We start from the raw sequence: 21,198 nt of genomic DNA on the forward strand, positions 1-21,198 counted from the left end.
GTGTGGGGGTAGATCAATAATAATCAGCTGCAGTAGAACTGGAAGTTCACTCAACAGTGACTCTCCCCACACACACACACACACACACACACACACACACACACACACACACACACACACACACACACACACACACACACACACACACACACATTAATGTGTACACAAATACATGCACAGCAGCACTCAAAAACCAATCCATACACCTTGTGACACTGCATTGTAGCCCAAACTATAGTGACAACACTCAAATAAAGGCAACCCACACACAGATACACACACGCACACACACACACACATATACACACACACTTAGAACTACCTCAAACTAAAACGCTTACTCATACTCTCAAAGTACCACTTCTAAAATGCATGCGTCTAATCTCATTGATTTTCCATACATTTCAGCACCTTCATCTTTCTCTACCTGCTCCACACGCTCAACCTTCACCCTGCACCAATGCCTCTGATTTCTTTACCTCTTCGAAGTGGTCTTGATGATTTCAGAGACTTTCTGCATGTAATCGGTGGCGAGCACCACGATCTCTTCATCTTCTGAAAAGTTGTCATGGAAAATTCTGTCCAGCAAACGTTTCCAATGAAGCTGCAATAACAAGAGGGTGGTTTAGATTGTATGTAATCATACAGTTTAACCTTTTAAGAGACAAAAAATTGGATAAATGGATCATACTATGCATAAATACATAGTATGATCTACGGGACTATTGCTATTCAAAATCAAAGTAGGCCTGTATCAGCAACTCAGTCCAGTCAACCTAAACAACCATCTAAATAATTTGTTCCTATTCTTAGAACCTATACTGGTAACTGGATATATGCTGTAGGTAAATGGTTAATGGTAAATATTTAGGTTTAGGCAAAAAGAAGAAAAGAAGTTGCTTGGTGACTGTTTTCAGTTTTCAGTTTTATTTGTCATATGCAAGTTAGCACAGGGTCAACATTGCAATGAAATGTATTTTGGTGGTTACTGAACATTTCCAAGCTGACCAAACTGACGCCCAGTTCAGCAAGCTCCAGACTGAGCAGTACCAAGCAAACAAGGTGGAATTTCAAAGGGAATCTGGGCCTTCTGGTGCAGGTAGTGAAGCTAAGATGAAAATGCTTCTCTATCTGTAAACAGTTTCTTTCAAATGAAGTATAACTGTCAAATGCGATCAAGCATCCATCATGAATGTACAGTAAAAGTACAGCAATAAAGTATTGCTCCAACCAAGTGCTTTAAACACTGACTAATGTTTCAAACATGGTGAAACATTGTTAATAAATTTAAGTGTTGTTTTGGGGAATTACTGACCATGTCCAAACCAAACAAATTGAAAAGAGGCCACTTGACTACTTTATAATGGCTAACTGCTAAACTATACCTATGAAAAGTATTCGATTGTCTGCATTCATACACATATAAACTTGAGTGACATCCTTTTCTTAATCCATAGTTATGGAACCACATTCCATGAAGTTCTCTATGCACTGTTCTTGAGAGAATCTGAAGGCCACATTAAGTTTGGAGGTCTCTAGTCATTGACTCTATAATTTTACATGGCCTACCACTTTGAGTTGCTGTCATTCCCAGTTGCTTCTATTTATACCAATAACAGTGGTAGGGATTTTCACAACTAGATTTGTTGTACAGGTGGCATCCTATCAGAGTACCACGCTGGAATTCACTGATCTCCTGAGACTGACCCAGTCTTTCACAAATGTTTGCAGAAGCAGTCTGCATGCTTAGGTGCTTGACTTTATACACCTGTGGCCATGGAAGTGATTGGAACACATTCAATGATTTGGATGGGTGAGTGAATACTTTTGGCAATAAAATATATGAAAAAAAAAACCTTATTTAGTTCATACTAATAGGATGTAAGTTTGGGAAGCCCATACCTAGCACATAACCAAACACCAACACTGAACACAGTTCTCTAAGTAAAACCTAGTCCTGGTCCAATGCTCGGTATACATACCTACCTTCACCTATGGCTGGAAGCTGCGAGTAGTGACTAAAAGAAAAACAGTGCAGATATATGCAAACCCTTAGAGGTGGTGTGATGAGCTCAGTGACTTGGAAGGGGCTCAAGGAAGAGCTGCTGCTGCTCTGCATCACACAGAGCCACTTGAGGTGAGGAATCTGACTAGGACACCTCTGAAAATTAAGGTGTTTCAGGCATGTCCAGCTGGGAGCAGACCCCAGTTAGACACCTGGAGAGATTATTTCTCTTGCCTGGCTCAGGAATGCCGTGGTATCCCAGAGGAGCTAGAGGTGGCAGTAAGGCAGAGGGAGGCCTGGCTGTCTTTGCGACCCTTTCTTGGAGTGGTGAAATGAATGGACGGATGGAATTCTAGACTCCATTCACTATTGCAACATCACAGATGAGGTCACTAACCAAAAAGGTTACTGTGGCAACAGATGTAAAACATACATAAAACATGGGGCACTCTGGCGGTCCAGGGATTTAAGATTGTGAAGATAAAATGCAGGATCCCCATCGCCCATCATTCACTTTTTTCTTGCCATCACTATTGTCAGCTGTTGAATAATGTGTAATGTTGCATTGCATGTCTGCAGCAAAACTGAAGAAACATAAGACTGGACTCCAGATCCAGTCAAAAGCAAATATTTTTTCTTACAAAACACTGAAGTGATTTAGCAGCAGCCTCTGATCGAATCTCAAGCCTCTAATATGCTTCTTCCTATGTGTCCCTCTTTTTTCTCCTCAGCATCTCTCACACCCCTTTTATCCACATTCAAGTTCAAACTGTGTGTGGAGTTTCTTTCTTTCTTTTTTTTGGCTGAGAAACTAAAACTCAAACTGCTCATCTCCCTCTCAGTATATGTCCAGTTTCCATCTCTCCAGCTTCCCCCTTCAGCCATCCCTCAGCCATGAAACATAGTGAGGATTCTCTGTCACTGTACACGCTGCTTCACAGAAGAGCTTCCTCCTTCTCTTTCTCCATCTTTCCCGCTGTCTCCAGTGTCTTTCCCTTTCCTCTCACCTCCCTCCCTCACTTCAACCCCAAAACACCACCCGGTTTTCTCCTTTTCTTTCTACCTTCTTCTTTCGTTGTGTCCCTCAATCTGCTCGTCTACCCCTGCAGGGGGGACAGCTTTTGTGAGTCACTTAGGCCTCGGTGTGTCTATGTACGTGTGTGTCTAAGTGTGTATGTGTACATCTGTGTGTATGTAGTGCTTCACTGCACCGACCCTCCCCAAGCACACACACACACACTCTGGCTGCACAGTCACACACTCGCCACACTACTTAAAATGCTCAGTTTGTCATGGCCTGGGTCTAGGGACCCAGGGCTCATGTATTTTAGTGTATGTTTATGTTTATATTTTCTGTGTGGTGTTTTGGTTTTCTCTCCTTTTTTCTCCTGGTTTCTCCGTGTGAGCTTCTGGATGTTTTGGTTCGCTGAGGAGACTGCGAACCCGGAAGTGTTTCTGCTCTAGAGACAGCTACACCTGCCGCTCGCCCTCCTCTGCCAGCTGCAGCAGATTACGCTCGTCAAGGGAGCGGAGGCCGACGCTGGATCCTTGAGTCAGAACTCGTCAGTACAGCCGTGGACTTTTGTATAAACCTTCGAGATAATAGATGTCCTGCTAACCTTAATGTGTTTGTGTTACCAGGAATCTGGAGCGGAGTGTGTTTTGAAGTCACGGTGTGGGAATAGGAGTTTTTTGGAGTCGCCACTTTTCACCTTTCACGGACGTCTGCACTGTGTGGGATTCAGGGAGAATCGCCACGGGACCACAATGCCTGGATTTTGTATATAGTTGTGTGTTTTCCACCCCCTGTCAATAAATCCACTGCCCTTCACTAAAAGTCTCGCGTTTGGGCCCTACTTTCACTACAACTCCACGGTCTGCCGTCGCAGCCCGTGACACAGTTGGAGTTCAAATCTTAATCCATCACGTCTGCTTCGACCCAGAATATATATATATATATATATATATATATCCATAGGTCCCTCATCCTATTCATGTAGCCCCTTCCGCCGGGGTTACTTGCGTAGTAGCATTCCAACAACGCCCTGTTTTCGTCCCTTGCCCACCGATGCCTTCTTGTTCCAGTAGCCCACTTTTCGTCAGGGTGCCCTGGTTCCTCAACACCTGACGCGGACCTTGCTGATCCGGGCGACGTCCGAGCCGGCATGCCTTCATATTTATCTGTCTCGCTCATGTCTGCGGTAGGCTTGCTTAGCATAGGGGGTCTAGCCTTAGGACCCTTACTGGATACAGACGCCCCAGGCAGGAATCGAACTTGCGATCCTCTGTTCCAAAGGCGTGTAGTTTAACCACTACGCTACATATATAGAGAGAGAGAGATAGATAGATATCTCTCTCTATCTATCTATCTACACATATCTACATATATATATGTATATGTATGTGTTCTGGTTGTACATGCACGTGCACTACTCACGCTGGGAGCAATACGCTGCAGCTGCCTAAGGGTGATGCGGTTATACATGGTGCTGATGTCCTTTCTTTGGTCGTCATATTCTGACACAGTGATCTGGAAAGAGAGGAAATTTTACTCAGCACTGCGCACACACTCATGTGAAAAAAGAAACACATACACGCACACACGCACACACGCACACACACACACACATACACACACACACACACACAATCAGCTTACATTGGCCAGACGGGTCTCCAGCTGTATAATCTCCGTGGACTTCTGTGTGGCGTTGTGAGCTCCCAGCATGCTCAGCAAGCGCTCCATCAGACCCTTGTATGCCGTCAGGATCTGAGAAGCAGAGTGATATCAGCGCTAATAGACAGGAGGTGCTGCTGAGACATCGTCAATAATGTCCGGAGACGGCGGTGACATGTGGCAAAGTGGACAGCACAACAACACCACAGTGGGTGACAAAGGAAAACAGGTGGATGGATGAAGAAGAGCGAATGAAGAGTCAATAGGGCAGATGGGAGGAGGAGAGAAGGAGGAAAGGACTGAGGGAGAGAAGATGGGGGAAAGAGGGGAAAGAGGAAGGGAGGGTGGCAAAGAGAAGTGGAAAAGAAAGCAAAAGAAAAAGATGATGTAGGAAGGAGAGAAGAGAGAAGCGAGAAGGCAGGCAATGGTTGGGGTCAAACAGGAGGTGGGATGAAATGAAGATGAAATTTAGGCCAGTGAAAGGAAGAAGAATCAGGGAAGTAATGAGAGGAAGGGAGAAGGAATGGAGGAGGAAAAGTGGAGGGATACTGGTGGGTGGTAATAGAGGGAGAAAGCTCACCTTTGTACTATCTTCATCCTGGCCCAGATAGAGACTTCTTTCAGGCAGTGTGAGCCCTTCCTGATCAATCTGCACCAACATATGCACACATACAGTCAAAAGCTCAGGAGAGTTTTTATCTGCCATGTAGTCATATGTTTTACTAAGCACCCCACTGGTACATATTCAAAGGGTTGATTAATATTTGATACTCTGAAAAAATGGTAACATTTACAAACTATTCTCCACACTGTATGCTAAACATTAATCATTTATAACATTTAATGAATAATTCACACAGAGTAATTCATCTTTTATTAAACTGCAGATGTTTGACATCTAATATTACTGGGTTTTGTGAAAATCCTATCCAGAAGTTTTGGTTTTAAAAAAACTAAACAAAACTCTCCACACACTTATAGTCTTCTGACTAAAATCTAAACATGTGACCTATGCATGAATCCTGGGTCAAAATAGGGGCTTCCAAAAACTTCAAATAGAATAAAGAATTAGACATTTGAAAGTGAAAATTATAAATTATACTAAAAAAAATATTATTAACCAAAGAAAAGAAAAGAAAAAAGCAGCACTGCTGGAGGCTCTCTGTCTGACAGGTAAAACTGGATTTCTGTTCTATCTACCCCATACTGGGCGCCAAAGTAGAAACAGCTGTTTGCTGTGGGCCGAGATCCAGCTACCTTAAAACACACCATTGGTGAGAAAGAGAGTAGTTTAATCCCTGGCTCTATTAGTTTGCCCTCATGTGTACATAATGTAATATTAAATTGTTTTATTCCATGAGAGTTTTTTTTTTAATAAATAAATAATTTAATATGACTTTGGCCAGTTTCGACAGCACTAATGATAATAATATGTCTGTAAAGAGGCAAGTTCAGCTCTAATTTAGACTTCCATTGGACCTTTTGTGCCATTGTTGCACTGTATTTGGAAAAAACCCCACATTTTTTTAATACCATTAAAAACTCACACAACAAGCATTTTCAAATGGACTGAGTTTTCTCATAAGTTCTCACCCTGATAGCATTCCTTGAGGAGTTTTTGTCATCCACATTGACGGTGAGGGAGAAGAAGACAGCAGTGCTGTACTCTCCCTGCGTCCTATAGAGCAGCTCATTAAAGTCCGGTCTCTGTGGTGCACCCTCCCTTTCCCACCCTGCAGCACCAGGGGGAGCCCCCACCAGGTCCCACCCTCCACAGCTGTCTATTACCTCCATCATGGGGTCAGACCCCAGCTTGTCAATCTCCTGGATGTTGATGCAAGATCGATAGAACTCCTTGACTTTACGCTCTGCTGAGTTGGGCCCACGCCTCCGAATTGGCTCCAGCAGAAGGCGCTGTAGTTTCTCCTCATTATGTTCTCCTATGGCAGTAATGATGCCGTAGCTGAGCTTGTCCTCTGGGATGCCATGGCGCCTCAGCCAACCACCACAGGCGAAGGAATAGAAATCCTGGCATGGCTGGATGGTTGGGTCGATATTGGCCTGAACAAAACGAGCAGCCCGCAGGAGGGAGCGTTTCCGCTGGCAGTCCTGACGGCACTGCATGTCCTGGTGGACGTCCAGTGAAATGTACTTGAGTGCCAGCATGCTTCCCAGGATGACACACATGCCTGCAGCAAAGACCAGTGCAGAGAGGAGGCAGATTTCCCTCCGGCTCCATCGAGGGAGGCCCCCACTGTTGCCGGTGCTCCCTGGATCTTTGTTTCGACCACCTGACCAGGTCCCTCCCCGACTTCGTCCCATGTGACGGTCCAAGCTGCCCCCCAAATGAAGAGTCATACCATTACTGAGGATATCACTGCTGTAGCGACCGCCATATTTAATTTCCTGGAACTCATCATAGTGGGCTGTTAGTGAGTACGTCTTCTCCATCTTAAAGTAGAGTTTCTAGTCAACAAAGAGAAAGAGGAAGGGATGGAATTGGAGTTATTTTTGTGTTCAGAGTACTTTTATGACCGCTCCTACCGAGGCAGAAGCATAAATACCTTGTATGGGGCAAAACACTCAACTGATGTCAAAATAATCCTGTTGGCCTTCTTTAGGAAAAGTCCCCTTTATTCTTTTTAAATCAAAAGCCAGCAGAGCAAGAGACTTCCATTGTTAACAAGGAATCTCTCGGGTCCCGCTCTCTCTCGCTCATTCTCCTCCCCTCTGCTCCCTTTCCATTTGTTTTCCTCTCCCCGCTCTCTCTCTCTCTCTCTCCAACCAGTTACAGGTCACCTGTCGATAAAAAAATAAAAAATAAATGAGACAGAGCAGGGCTGTAAGTCGACAGAAAGATGGGAAATTGAATCCATGATAACAGCCGCACAGGCTGACAAAACAGCATCTGTTTTGCCACATTTCCCCCCACTTTGTCTCCGTCTGTTTGTCAGGTAAAGCTGTTGGATTGATTGGTGATAGTCAACCCACAAGGAGACGATGCCCCCCCTCCCAAACTGAATTATGGCTTTGGACAGATCAATGGCGAGTGAGAGCAAAGACTTGAGCATCAGCTGGGCAAAGATAGGTGTGGCAATCACCATAACGTAGCCCATCTCAGTCCGAATTGATGTAAAATTTTACTATATTGCAGATGGGTAGATAAAATGTACTACCTCTGTTTTGCCGAACGTATAAGAGTGGACCATCATAATACACCTGCCAAGAGCAGACCAATGTTTCTGATCATTTTGAAGAAGTAAAACTGAATTGGAAATGCCTTCCTCCTTAATATAGCTGCAGAAATGCAGTTTCCATGTCACTTTTTTACTTACACGCCTGCCAACTCCCTGTTTGTTAATGTAAAACACAAGGTGACAGAAAAACGGAAAATTGAATCTATAAGTACAAAAGCAGAGAATGACAGAAACAGCATCTGCTTCGCAACACTTTCCCCCACTTTGTCTCTGTCGGTTTTTCAGCTGAAGTTGTTGAATTGATTGGTGATGGTAAACGCACAGGGAAACTATGTCCCCCCACCGACTTGTGACACATCAATGGAGAAGACTTGGAACAAAGATTTAAGCATCAGATGGACAAAGATAGGTGAGTCAGTCCAGTTTGACACAAAACATTTATTACTGCAGAAGGACAGTTGATCACCTGATGACACACACACATGCCAAGCTGACTTGCTGTGGACCGAGCTAATACGCCAGCAAAGAGTGGACCAGTGTTTCTTGTCATTCTAAGTAAAAGTGAAGGGTATTTTCTTTTAAGGTCTTTTTCTTTCTTAATGTTACTTCAGATATCATATATGTTTGTGTTGAATCTGCCTTCCTGTTTATGAAAAAAAGGTAGACCCTTTGCAGAGAACTTAAAAGAACACCAAGTTCTCACACGATGAGCAGCTGCATTTGAATTTTAACACAAACACTCATAAAGCTCTTAACATGCATTTCTGTAACACATTAAAATGTATTCTTTTTCACTTTTGGCTATGTTCTACATGTAGCCTTTAAGTTATATCACCGGTCTTTAGAAAGATACACTGACTGATTGTTTTTTGGATGGTGTCCCAATCGGAGCTTGTAAGCGTGCCCAAGTCTGTGTGTGTGTGTGAGAGAGAGTGAGAGTGAGACAGAGGTTGTTTTTTAGTGGCTAGGCACAATGGACCTGCTGAAAGCTGTGAACGCTATCTGTAAATATTGATCCCTGTTATCTCCACTGAGGATAGCAAACTTCAGCACTGATTACTTTAAACAGCTCTCCTTATAAGAATGCTGTATGTAGACAAGAAGAAAAGAAAAAGCAAGAAAAGGAAGAAGGACAAAATTTTTTAAATAAACTAAAGAAGACTTTATAGGTAAACAGGTGTATAGCTTTCCCCATTCTGTGGCAGATGGATGATGAGTTGGTTCAAATGTTGAGTTTTAGTGGGAAAAGGGCAGCCTAAAAAAAACCCAATACTGTAGAAAGTGTGCATGCGCGGTGCAGGGATAACATTATTGTCTATCACTGCAGAGATGTGGACTTTCGGTCTCAGTAATTGCATGTTTGAACAAATACAGCCATCTTTATTGGAAGGGTATCTACTCTTAACTTCTGATTATGCCTGCATTCAGGATAACTCTAAATAAAGGTATGATTCATGCTTTGGGACAGTAGCAGGAAGCAGCAAGATATCGGAGCAAGCACCAAATAGCAAAATGGAAAGCAAAGACTAAACAAAGCCTTACATGTGGTCATAGTGTCCACAGTGTCCAGAGTTAAGGGTTAATTTATTTGGAGTCATATTTTGGAACTTTTGTCCAGTACTCTCTTTTAGCATTGTTTTTCTGTACCAACTCATGAGGAAAATATCTGGCTACACTCCTCTGTCTACTGACTGGTGACGACAAAAGCCTGTGATTGGTTTTACACATTGTTTTGAAAAATGTTTACTGGGATGGTCTAAAGTCGACATTGGACATTGTACTTTATCAGAAATGTTCAATAGGTGAATATCCTCCTGTCCAGCATTTTTCTGTCTAACAATTTTTGCACAAGTGTACATCCACTTCACATTGATGCTGAAAAGCTGTGAAAAATGAAGCAGAGTTGTTGCGCGTCATTCGCCCAATGATATCTCTCGTTATGATTGACAGCGTTTTTCTTTTGCCTTTGAGTGTGGCTGTGAACACTTCCTATTTTATAACTGCTTTACCTGCAGCACAGCCTGACTCTGAAAGCTTGTATGTAAGGTTGGTGGCTGGTCTGACGTGCATGATGGTAAATAAATGTTTTTTTTTACATTTGTTAAAATCATAAATGTTTTGGTTTTCTAACAATTTAATAATTAGGATTCATTTCATGTGTACGTGCCTTTCAAACATCTCAAGGTAAACTTGTATACATACAGCATTTAAAGCCATATATACAATTATAATAACCAAATAAATAAAATCACAAAGCAAAATTATTTAAAAAAAAAAAAACTGATCACAGTAACAAAGGCCATGCTACAATGAAGGCTATGCAAGTCTGAACAGGTTCTGAGATGAGATTTAAAAATAGAGGCAGTTTATGGTTTGGAGATCTGGAAGAAGTGTGTTTCAAATCTTGGGGCAGAGCAACTAAAGGCTCTAAGTCTCATGGCAGTCAGATGCAGCAGAAGGAACAGACAAAAGAGAAGCTGAAGAGGACCAGAGTGTGCTAGAGAGTAAGTATTAGCAAGATCAGATAAGTATAGAGGAGTAAGGTTATGAAGGGCTTTGAAAGTGAGAAGGAGGATCTTGAAGTTAATGTGTAGGTGAACTGGAAGCCAATGGAGCTGTTTAAGAACAGACGTTATGTGTTCAGTGACTCTGGTTCGGGATATAATGTGGGCAGCTGAATTCTGAACCAACTGCAGTTTATGGAGAGATTCATGAGAAAGACTGTGGAGAAGAGAATTACAGTAACCAGGATGAGATGTGACAAGAGCATTGACAGGTATGGCTGTGGAGAATAAGTGAGGAACAAAGGGGTTATTATTGTGAAGATGAAGGTAGGCAGACCAGGTGATATTGTTTATGTGCCGTGATGGAAAGACTACTGTCAAGGATGATACCCAAACTCTTAACCCGAGGGGAAGGTATGACGACAGAGGTATCAATAGACATTTAAAAAAGTTATAAGACTTAGACGGTGCAAAATTGGTGTTCAGTTTTATTACCATTAAGTTTAAGAAAATTGTGTGTAAACCAAACTTTACTTGCATTTAAATGTTCAGAAATGGATGTGGATGGGTGAGCAGAAGTGGGAAGAGAAATAGAGCTGTGTGTCATCTGCATAACAGTGAAATTGAATCTAATATTTCCAGAAAATATTACTAAGGTAAAGATGACCCCTAAAGCTTGTCTGGGGGCTGGAGGGGATATCATCAACCTCTCAGCCTTTACATCTTTCTAGTGCAGCGCAAAGCTGGCAGGTGGTTAGTGCAGTGCACAGAGATGTGAACAAACTAGAGTGAGCTGAAAGAGGAGAAAAAACAGGGTGAAAGTGAAAGCCAAGTATTGTGTGTCTCTGTGCAGTGTCACTATCAATGTAACTTATCATCCATCAACCTTCTGCTTTGTCACACACACACACGCACACCATAAACATGCTGGATCTATAAAACTGTAACTGATCACTATTACCCTCTTGCACTTCATGCACATAATTTATTATAATGTAAATAAAATCAAATTATTGTTAAAATTATACACCACACAATCTCCTCCTGCAAGTTCTCCCCTTCTCTCTTTCAGCTACAGACACGAACACACATACACATCTTCTTTGTGTCACAATTCCTTACGCGTTATAATAAATTATGACACACACACTCACATGTGCACACACACCATCACACACTGAGTGGACATCCAGCTTATGGCTAATGGATTGGATCTTGCGGGTACCATCGCAGAGAAAGGCATGTGTGATAAATGGCTATTTATCGAACATGACAGGGCCTAATATCTGAGAGGTATACTAACACAGCAGCAGACACACACACACACACACACACACACCCTTTCTTTTTCCTCACTCACACACTTTCCATCCATGTAACAAAAGCACACCCATGCAGATGCATAGCACCATGTCACTGGTCAAATATTTCCCTTAAATCTTATAAGGAAAATATAGCCTTTTGTTTTCTGATAGCTGTGGTTCTCTAAGAGTGATCTGGTACCATTTCTAGTACTGGGATCTTACTTAAGGGGACATTAAGCTAACACACGCTTATTCTGTCAGAACTACTATAGTTCTAGTTTTCAAAATTTGCCAAACAGCTATTTCTACAACTTTCTATAAAACACTCATTTCAGGCAGTTTTTTCTTCACTTGGACCTTTTTGACATCACAGAGAGAGGTTTTTCTTAATATGGCCATCTAAGGCACACAGCTCTAACTACGAGCACAGAAGTCACACCCACCTTCCTTCCAACTCTTAGCTTCAAGATAGAGGGGATAAAATTCAATTCAATTCAGTTTTTGTAAAGAGCCAAATCACAGCAAATCACAGCCTCCCATTCTACTTTTAAATATCTTAGGAACCACAAGTAAACCAGCAGTCTGAGAAATGGCGTGTTTCAGAGAGTAGATGAACTGTGGGGATGTACCAAGGCCCAGTATGAAATTGCTGAAGATTAATCTGAACTTTAATTCAATCTAGTTCCATTTAGGTAACAGCATTCGTCCCAAGGCACTTCATAATATAAAGTAAAGACGATACATTAAAGAGAGCACATCAACTATCTTGTTGTCCTCTAGAAGCATGCACTTTGCAGTGGTGGGGATGAAGAAATCCCTTTTTGAGGCTAAGGGTGGGGCAGCGACCTACTGTAACTGACTGGGAACTGAGGGGCCAAAAAAGGCCAAAAAAAAAAAAAAAAGCACGTCTTTTATAAGAAAGGACAGAATCTTGCAATTCTAACAGTCCAGGAATAAAACCATGGTGTTTAAATCGAGCATAATAGGTCTGTTTTAAGTGTCTATTCCTTCTTTTTGAGGGTGATTTGAGCCAGCTGTGAACACATTTGATTTCCACTGTGTCCAGGCAACATGCTGTACAAACTAACTCTGACTGAGTATATCCCGGCACTTAGGTGGATCCGTTTCTGATTCCAGGTTTTGCTGGTAAGAAAGATGCTTCAGTGATGTGTGCACAAAAAACTGCTTTTGTATAGGTGCTAGTGTTTACATATAAAACTGCGGTTCCGTGAATGCCCTCATGGGTGAACTGTCAGGACCACGGAGCCAATTTTAAAGTTATGAAGTTGTCCTTTAAGCAAACTGCAGACTCAGAAGGTTGCATGGACCTTCCCATTGCTTTTCTCACCGCTAATAATAAATCCTTGAGAGGAGCTCAATGCATAATCAATAAGCAGAGGCTTCCAATCATATCAGGGTCAGGTTCACACCACTGTAGATGGATCAAAGTACTACTGGGCTTGGAATGTGGAGTTACTGGTGTGAGTTAACTGATTTCAGTAATGTGGACAGGCAATTTTACTGGTGTAGATTTATTTACTCCTCATTTCCTAAAACGAGTATATCAAATGCTCATTGTGTATCAGCATGAGCTGTACTAACACATCAACAGATCTAAAGTGTTCCCCGTGGTCCAAGGAGGCAGACAGATTTGCTGCTAGCGAGATGGAATGTCACCTGGGGCAAACATCGGCTGGCATCAGAGCTGCGAAGTTGCTTAAACGATTGCTAGGAAGACCATCAAGATTAAAACCATAAATACCGGCTCTGCCAGTGTTATGCATTCACCCATTAACAAATGGCAGCAAAATAGTGACCCCACCGACAAATACATAAAGAGCTACACCCTCATATTCATTTCCTAGCTGAAAACTTTTTTTTGGCACAGGATTTTGAGATACTTGTCTTCCACAAAACTAAACCATACTCCGGATGCTGCTTTTTACCCACCTTGCCTTCATATTAATACAAATTGACACAGAACAAACTTCCTGCCGCACCTTCACTGTAGTTTGTGAGGATATTTAGTGTTGCCCAGAAATAACAGCTTAGCGGCACCCTCTCCCCTCCCCGCCACTTTTATCTCTGCTCGGGAAAGTTACGTCACCTGAAAGCATTCTATAAATGGACTTATTATCCCTTAATCAAAGTGGTCACAGAGCCTGCCCCAAAAGCTTCACGGTGCTCTGAAGGTTCAGCGTGGAAGCCAGCCTTATCGCCGGTCGCCAGAGGCAAGGGTATAGTGCTGCGGTGCGTTTGTATGGGCTACAGATTTGGACACACAGCTCAAGGGTCCTGCAGTGTAACGGGACTTAGACATGTACCCAAGCAAAGCCTCCTTTGTGCTGCTTTTAAAAACTATGTGTGTTGTGTATACGGAGTAAATGTCCCACATCAGACTTACTGGAGAACTTTTTTTTTTAAGGAACACACTGGGCTCCTTATTCTTATTTTATTATTAAAACAGATGAGTTTGAGTCATCCTGAAGAAAAATTAAGTAGCCCCCACCCCACCCCCTGCTCTCTCTCTCTCTCTCTCTCTCACATACACATTGGCAGGAATGAAGTGCTCACATACTGTAACTCTATTATCTTTAATGAGTCCCCAGGCTCTCCTTTTCCAGCACTGTGCCAAACTACAGTTCAAACATCAGGATTATTACAGTTTTAATTTGATCTAGGCAAACATTTATTTGATCTGCTTTATTTTATTAGTTAGGCAGTTTTGGTGGATTTCGCTGAAAAGAACCAAGAACCAATATTTTTAAAGAATTAAACTACAATAAATAAACAAATAAATTAAATCGTGCTTCATGGTGCCAGATTTTCATTATAGAAAAACGATTTTTTTAAAATGTTTTTTATGATTTTAGATGGAAAATTCTGACCAGAGCAGAGCAGTTTCTCTCATGTTTAGACCTCTGTCTGCAGGGTGGCTGTTGGCACAGAGGCGCTAATTCAAATAAAACTTTCTGGCGTTGCGAAAAGTGAGTAAAAAGTGCGTAAAGACACAGAATGAACTGCTGTGAGTGCGCGAGGAGAACGCATACACATGTCATTTATTCCCAAGTTTATTCCTTAGTAAGTTTGTGCACGTTGTTAATTTCAGCCGGAAATACGGGCAGCATTTAGAGCCAGCGAGGCACGCGGACCTGTCGGACCAGCGCACGTCGTTCGACCGGAAAATAACGCACTCAGTCAGCAGCCAATTAAAGTCTCTTCCACGCGCAGCATCTCGCGCATCAATTTCTCTCTTTTTACTTTTGCCCACCAAAACTTCTGGCCACGTTCGCACAGACACACCGCGAACTAGGAGCACACGTGCATGGCGAAAGCGCAGACTTCTCACTGAAAGGGTGTCTTACTTGGACGTGATTCCCAAGTCAATCTGTGGCACTTTCCCGCCCTATCCTCGCTCTCCGTAATTCAGAAAACACACAAAATGATCAGATTTGGAATCATAAGAACCACCCAGCCCCCTGGTCCCAGCCTGCCGTCACATACACATACGGTGCGCCCTGGCTGGCTCTTTGAGGGAGGAGCAGTTTCAGAACGCTCATTAGAGGTGTGGATATCCGCAGACTGATGGAAACTTGTGCAAGAAAAGATCTTACCTGTGGTGAGTCAATTAAAATCCCTGCTGGGAGTGTAAAAAAAAAAAACACGCTACTGCATGTGTGTGTGTGAAGGGAAGAGATCCACTCCTCTGAAGGATCTGGCTAGATTATCCGACTCCCCCCCCCAACTCCTCCTCCGGACATCGGCACACACCGGGATCCGCACCGCGTTCTGCTGCCGCTGCAGCTCACAGCCTCCGATGTATGGAGGAAAGAGAGAGAGAGAGAGAGGAGAGAGAGAAGAGAAAGAGGAGGGGGTCCATTAACGAGAAAAGGTCCACACAGACACACACATCAACACTTAGGCACAAACAGATGTTCCTCCTTTAGTCCACTTAACATTTTCTCTAATTGGCGCTACTTTTAAATAATCACTACTCCGGTGAGTGATTATAAAACCAGAAGCACACTCGGTACATTTTCATGCTGGTGCAAATGCTTTAACTTAATATACTGGCTCAGTAATTACCGTTAATTCTGATCTCTTATGTAAGAAGATGGACTTTTGAGACTCAGTGAGCGTCACAAAATTCTCATTTCATTAGAAAAAGCAGCCACTGCTGACTCATGCAGTAGCGCGCAGTTCCACGCACATTAAAATCACCTGAAACCTGCTCAAAACAACATCAGACCTCCCGTTCACTTTGCTGTAATATTAATCGCTTTTCAACTTTCCCTCACACAGCGTTGAAGGAGTTTTCAATTAAAATCGCCGATTCTACCAGCCCAGAGAGGGAACATCAGCTCATTCCCAAATGAGGGAGCCTATTCCACTGATTGATACCATCAGGCTGAGCCGAGCCTCCAAGTCTATTTGAATAAATCTTGTGGTCTAAACAACCACTAAAACCATGAGCTACAGAAACATTCATCTCCACGTGGCCTCAAAGTCACACTAACCAAAGTAATCAAACCAAAAGCTCCACTAATATTATAATGTAAATCAGCTGAGTAACTGAGTGTCCGGTTCACTTGCAGTGATTGTTCAGCGAGAGGAAGGGAGGAGCACTGGTTTATGGTTGATTTTGGAGATTGGAACCCTAATTTCATTATTTTGTCCCTGACTTATTAACCCAGGAGAAAATTCTCAATATATTTTAATAATGAGCAAAAACAGTATTAAAAATTGCTTTGACTCTAAATATGATATGGTTTAAATGTGAATTAAAAATGACACCAAAGCAGAGGAGTTTATGTTTAGAAGTTTAGAATTGCTACTGAAGTCAAAGGTAAATGAACAGATTTACATTTGCCAATGGAGGGAAAGGCCAAACAGTCAGAGAAATCCAAAAGGCTTAAGCAGGAAAGCCCTAAAAACAACAGAGGGCAGAAAGCCAGTTTATAGAACAGCATGAATCGAAATTGCTGTTTTATTATTTATTATTTATTATTAATTGTTAATGAGAGCCAAGTGTGCCAACAGTGGAAACTCTGAAAGCATCTGCTGAGCAGGTGTGGGATGACAAATCCTGGAAAGACTGATTTTTGATTAGTGGCAGATTTAAAGGTGCACCAATCAATTTTCTTTCATTCAGACACTTTGTAAGTAACACTCAGATTATGCAATAAGATAAGCATTACTTACATACACAGTCAGCAGTGAAGTCCCAGTTTGATTCCCTTTTTGCTGAACGTTTTGCCTTTTGCACCACTCTACACTCCCCTCACCACCAGCCAGTCATGGCAGATGGCTGTCCAACCCTGAGTGGTTCTGCTGGAGGTTTCTTCCTGTTTTCTTCCTGGAGTTTTTCCTTGCCACTGTCACCAAGTGCTTGGTCATAGGGGGTCGTTTGATTGTTGGGTTTTCTCTGCATTGTTGGGGCTTTACTTTACAGTATAAAGTACCTATAAAGACTGCTGTTGTGATTTGATGCTTTACAAATAAAATTGAATAGTTGCTTGTTAAGTGATGACAATGCATGTACGTAAAAGAAGTTGTCTTTTTTATGGTCTGCAAAGCTTTATCTCTTGTTTTTTCAACAGACATGAGCGTAGCAAAATTATTTAGTCTCTTAATTGTTGTGTGTGGGTTTTTTTTTTTAGCACAATTCATATTTTTTACATTACCCATTTAATAACATGTAATCACTGACCTTGGATGAAGATTTCTCAAGTTTTGTCTGTTTCTTTGTACTCTAATATGCTAGCAATTGGGGTACATCAGTATATTTCTAATCTTCCTCCTTCATCTTCTTGGTGCTAATGTGTTTACATTAGTCGGCCATGAGGTAGCTGACTATCAGATGTCAACTAGCAAACTTCATTAATCCTAAAAACATCACGAGCATTTAGTTGCCAGTGATGTGCCAAGGGATAGCCTTCATATAAATGTTAATTTATGGTGACAAATTGACAAAAAACTATCCTTTCATCTCCCTCTTTGTAATATTTTTGTAATATTATTTTCTATATTATTGTAATATTTAATTAAAGTCATTTTGGTTTTATGGCTCTGAACGTTATTGTTTTGATTAACCTAAAGTACCATGTCTTGAACTTTAAACCAGTGGAAGTAAACTAGTGAGCAGTAGGGGAGATGGCCAGTAGGTGTTGGGCTACTGAGTCATTTCATTTTTCCTTGTCTGCTTATGATACCATTATTCAAATTCACTCTTATAGCAATCAAGTAGTTAATAGGTCTGAAAGGCAGGTATGTTTGGGTATGTGTCTGGCTTGATTGCAATTCCTGATCTGGAGTGATTAACAAGCTGTTCTAGTGAGTCAGGCTAGGAGGGCCATTTACAATTTGAGTCACAGCAGTATAATAAAGTTGAGCAATGACAGTTGTTTCTTTATTTTTAATCAAAAAATGTACAATTTTAAAGCACTTTAGATACATTTTGAGACTTGAGTAGGACATGTACGATGCACCTTGGTCTTTTGCTCACATACATATGATACCTTGCACTTGCCTATGTGCTGATCAAGTTTCAGCCTCTCCTCAAGCCTGAAAAGATGGCACTGACTATTCACTGTGACCTTGACTCATAGTCTGTGGCTTTGGTAAATTCTCTTATCTAGAGCAGGCATTTCCTTTGAAAAGACTTTGATAAAGCCACTGTACCCTACCCAGCAACAGGAGAGCAGAAAAACGCTAGTGTAAGTTAGCTGCTCCACCAGTTCTGATGAACAGACTTAAAAGAGAGAATACAAGACAGATGGCCATGAATAAAATGTGCTAAATTTATACATATTTGAACCTGTTTTCCCAGGGTGTCAAGAATTGCATCTTTGAGGAAACATCAGGCATCTCTAAGATATACATTAGGTGTCCAATATTTAACCTGACAGATTAAATACTGGACACGGAAAACACTGAATAAATCAACATTAAGGAGGCAGTGTGAGAGGGGTGGCTGCCAATAAGAAGACCAAGGTACTCTTTCCAGATGTTTTGCACTATGTATGTACCCAAACACATTAGCACATAATAAAGCAAAATGACTTTAAAGCTTACATAATATTTTGAAATGAGAGAGCAAAAAGACTTTGACAAGCAAGAACCTAACAAGTGGTAGCTTTGCATTATTCAAAGCTTCTTTCTTTTGGAGCCTGCCTTTCTTTATTCTGATTGGCTGTGCCTTGTAGGAATAAAAAGCTTTAAAAAGCAAGTGGGTTGTCTGTGCTGTCTAAGATGACCCCCTTGTTGACATCATATAGTACCAAGAGTAGAAAAAACTGCCTTAAACAAGGGAGCTTTTAAACTCATAGGATTAACAGCACTTAAAATTTCAGCCATATAGAAATTTTGGTTTATTATGAAACACCACTTATAGGATTATTACATACATAACACAGTGATGAGGCAAAACATTATGACAACTGACAGGTGAAGTATGTATCACTGATTATCTTTATTGTGGAACCTGTTAAGGAGAAAGTGAACAGTTTATTCTCAAAGTTGATGTTAGAGGCAGGAACGAAGGACAACGGTAAGGATTTGAGCGAGTTAGACATGGACCAAACTGTGATAGCTAGACGACTGGGTAAGAGCATCTCCAAAACTGCAGTGGTCAGCATGTATCAAAAGTGGTCCAAAGAAGGAACAGTGATGAACCAGTGGCAGGGTCATGGGAGTCTAAGGCTCATTGATGCACATGCGGAGTGACCAACCAACAGACAAGCTACTGTAGCTCAAACTTATGACAAAGTTAATGCTGGTTCTGATAGGAAAGTGTCAGAATACACACAGTACTTTGCAATTTGCATCATATGAATCTGCATAGCTACAGACCAGTCAGGGTGCCCATGCTGACCCTTATCTACCACCGAAAGCACCACCAATGGGCACGGCATCAGAACTGGACCACAAAGCAATGGCAGAAGGTAGCCTGGTCTGATGAACCATCTTCATCAGATTGTGTGTATATATATATATATATATATTCAAATATGTGTGTGTGTATATGTTTGGAGCTGGCTAATTACAGATGACTGACTGCATGTTCACTTAATGTGAGATGCTGATACTGAGATAATTAGTTTCTATAATATTTTAACATTTGCAGAAAAGACAGGCAGTCCCTGATGCTTTGCCTACATTTTCATTTACCTTAATTGCTAATCACTTTGTACACAGTGCGTCCCTCCTTGCTCTTATTGATGCGATTTTCTAATTCAGATTACTTTTAGCTCGAGGCCATTTTATCCCACCGTCCCCACCAGTTCCCGTGCACATTTCAATACCAGGTAACAACAGTGAGGGAAACGAGGCAAACTGGCCTATAATTCGGCTTAGTGAAGCAGTGGATTTGGGTTCAGCTGTCGGCCCAGAAGCAGAACACTTGGCAAAATTATGCCACAACACTCGCGGCCTACAGACCCAGAATTATAACAAGTGCCCCAGTAGACTAGAGAGGAAGGGAGGTAGTGCAGTGCAGCCGGGGGACACTGATGATGAGCAGATGAGCTGGGATCAGTGTCAGGAGTCTGAGGAGGAGAGGGGAGGGTGTGTGTGTGTGGATGAGCGGCGTTCTGGTCCCTCAGCACTTTGATTCAACCTCATTTTATATTAGGGTGTTATTTACACACCTGCTGCCACGGGGATAGGCAAGAAAACCCAGCCGCTTCTGTCTCTACTTCACACACATACAAACAACAAGATGGCAAGTGAATGCACACATCTGTGTGTGTTCCCCAAACACTTCCTCTTGACAATAATTGAAGAGTTTATAAGAGGTGCAGACTGCAAATCTATTTTTTCCAGTGACTAAAAATATCCCTTATGTCCTGGTTCACTTGATTCATTAAGGTCCCTCATGAAGCAGACATTTCACAAAGGAAAGTAAGTCAGAAACACAAATGATAATATACAGTGGAAAGTCAGCTGATTTTTACAACACCATATTAGCCTGTATGACCAATGATATATACTCCACCCTCTTCTGGGATGCCTGTAATAGAATTAGCGAGTTAGCCTCCAGGTAGCTTAGAGCTTTAGCAGACTTAAGATGGATGGAGGCAGTTTGCCTAAAAGGTACAACAACTTAGATAAGAGGAAACGGGAGGAGGATGAGGGGATGTTTTTTCTCCTGTCTGCTCAGCACCTGAGCCTGACCCCACCCTATGTGTCCACCCCCTACATCATCCTCTCAGACAGACTAATGGGGAGCTGGGAGTCCCATTTATATTCCTCACCCCCCTAGTGGCACCTTACCTCAGCTGTCTTATAGGCCGATTTTACCCCCTGGAGTTAAATAGAAGTGTGTCTGTGTGTATCTGTGGTTTTGTACTTTTGTTCTAATAAGAAACAAGTTTCAGATACCACTTTACAATATGTTACACAGTGAGTAACTATGATGGTCAGGAATAAATCTATTAATCTTATTCGTCTGAATCAAGGACTATATAATAAACAACGATGAGTTACTGGAGTTGACTTGGAGAAGCTCTTT

At 41.9% G+C, this 21,198-nt stretch overlaps 1 protein-coding gene across 3 annotated transcripts in view; it reads right to left on the minus strand.

Annotated features, from left to right (window-relative positions):
- The window catches only part of ecel1 (endothelin converting enzyme-like 1), a 55,827-nt gene extending 40,364 nt beyond the window's left edge, over positions 1 to 15,463 (minus strand). The window contains exons 1-7 of one of the 3 annotated variants that reach the window (XM_086260716.1): positions 15,302 to 15,463; positions 7,271 to 7,481; positions 6,276 to 7,148; positions 5,263 to 5,331; positions 4,665 to 4,775; positions 4,443 to 4,535; positions 480 to 604 (exon numbers count right to left, since the gene is read on the minus strand). In XM_086260716.1, the coding sequence (XP_086116842.1) occupies positions 480 to 604; positions 4,443 to 4,535; positions 4,665 to 4,775; positions 5,263 to 5,331; positions 6,276 to 7,133 (1,256 nt within the window). In that variant the 5' untranslated portion in view covers positions 7,134 to 7,148; positions 7,271 to 7,481; positions 15,302 to 15,463. Of the gene's footprint in view, positions 1 to 479; positions 605 to 4,442; positions 4,536 to 4,664; positions 4,776 to 5,262; positions 5,332 to 6,275; positions 7,149 to 7,246; positions 7,482 to 15,301 lie in introns of all 3 variants that reach the window. The other 2 variants (XM_086260715.1, XM_086260717.1) reach the window with 2 other exon arrangements.
- Between the last annotated feature and the right edge of the window lie 5,735 nt (positions 15,464 to 21,198).

The sequence above is a fragment of the Aulonocara sp. 'chitande type north' Nkhata Bay genome, linkage group LG14 (assembly GCF_057382095.1).
Source record: "Aulonocara sp. 'chitande type north' Nkhata Bay isolate Kocher_YH1m ecotype deep benthic linkage group LG14, A_spYH_male_GT1.1, whole genome shotgun sequence".
Taxonomy (NCBI): Eukaryota; Metazoa; Chordata; class Actinopteri; order Cichliformes; family Cichlidae; genus Aulonocara; species Aulonocara sp. 'chitande type north' Nkhata Bay.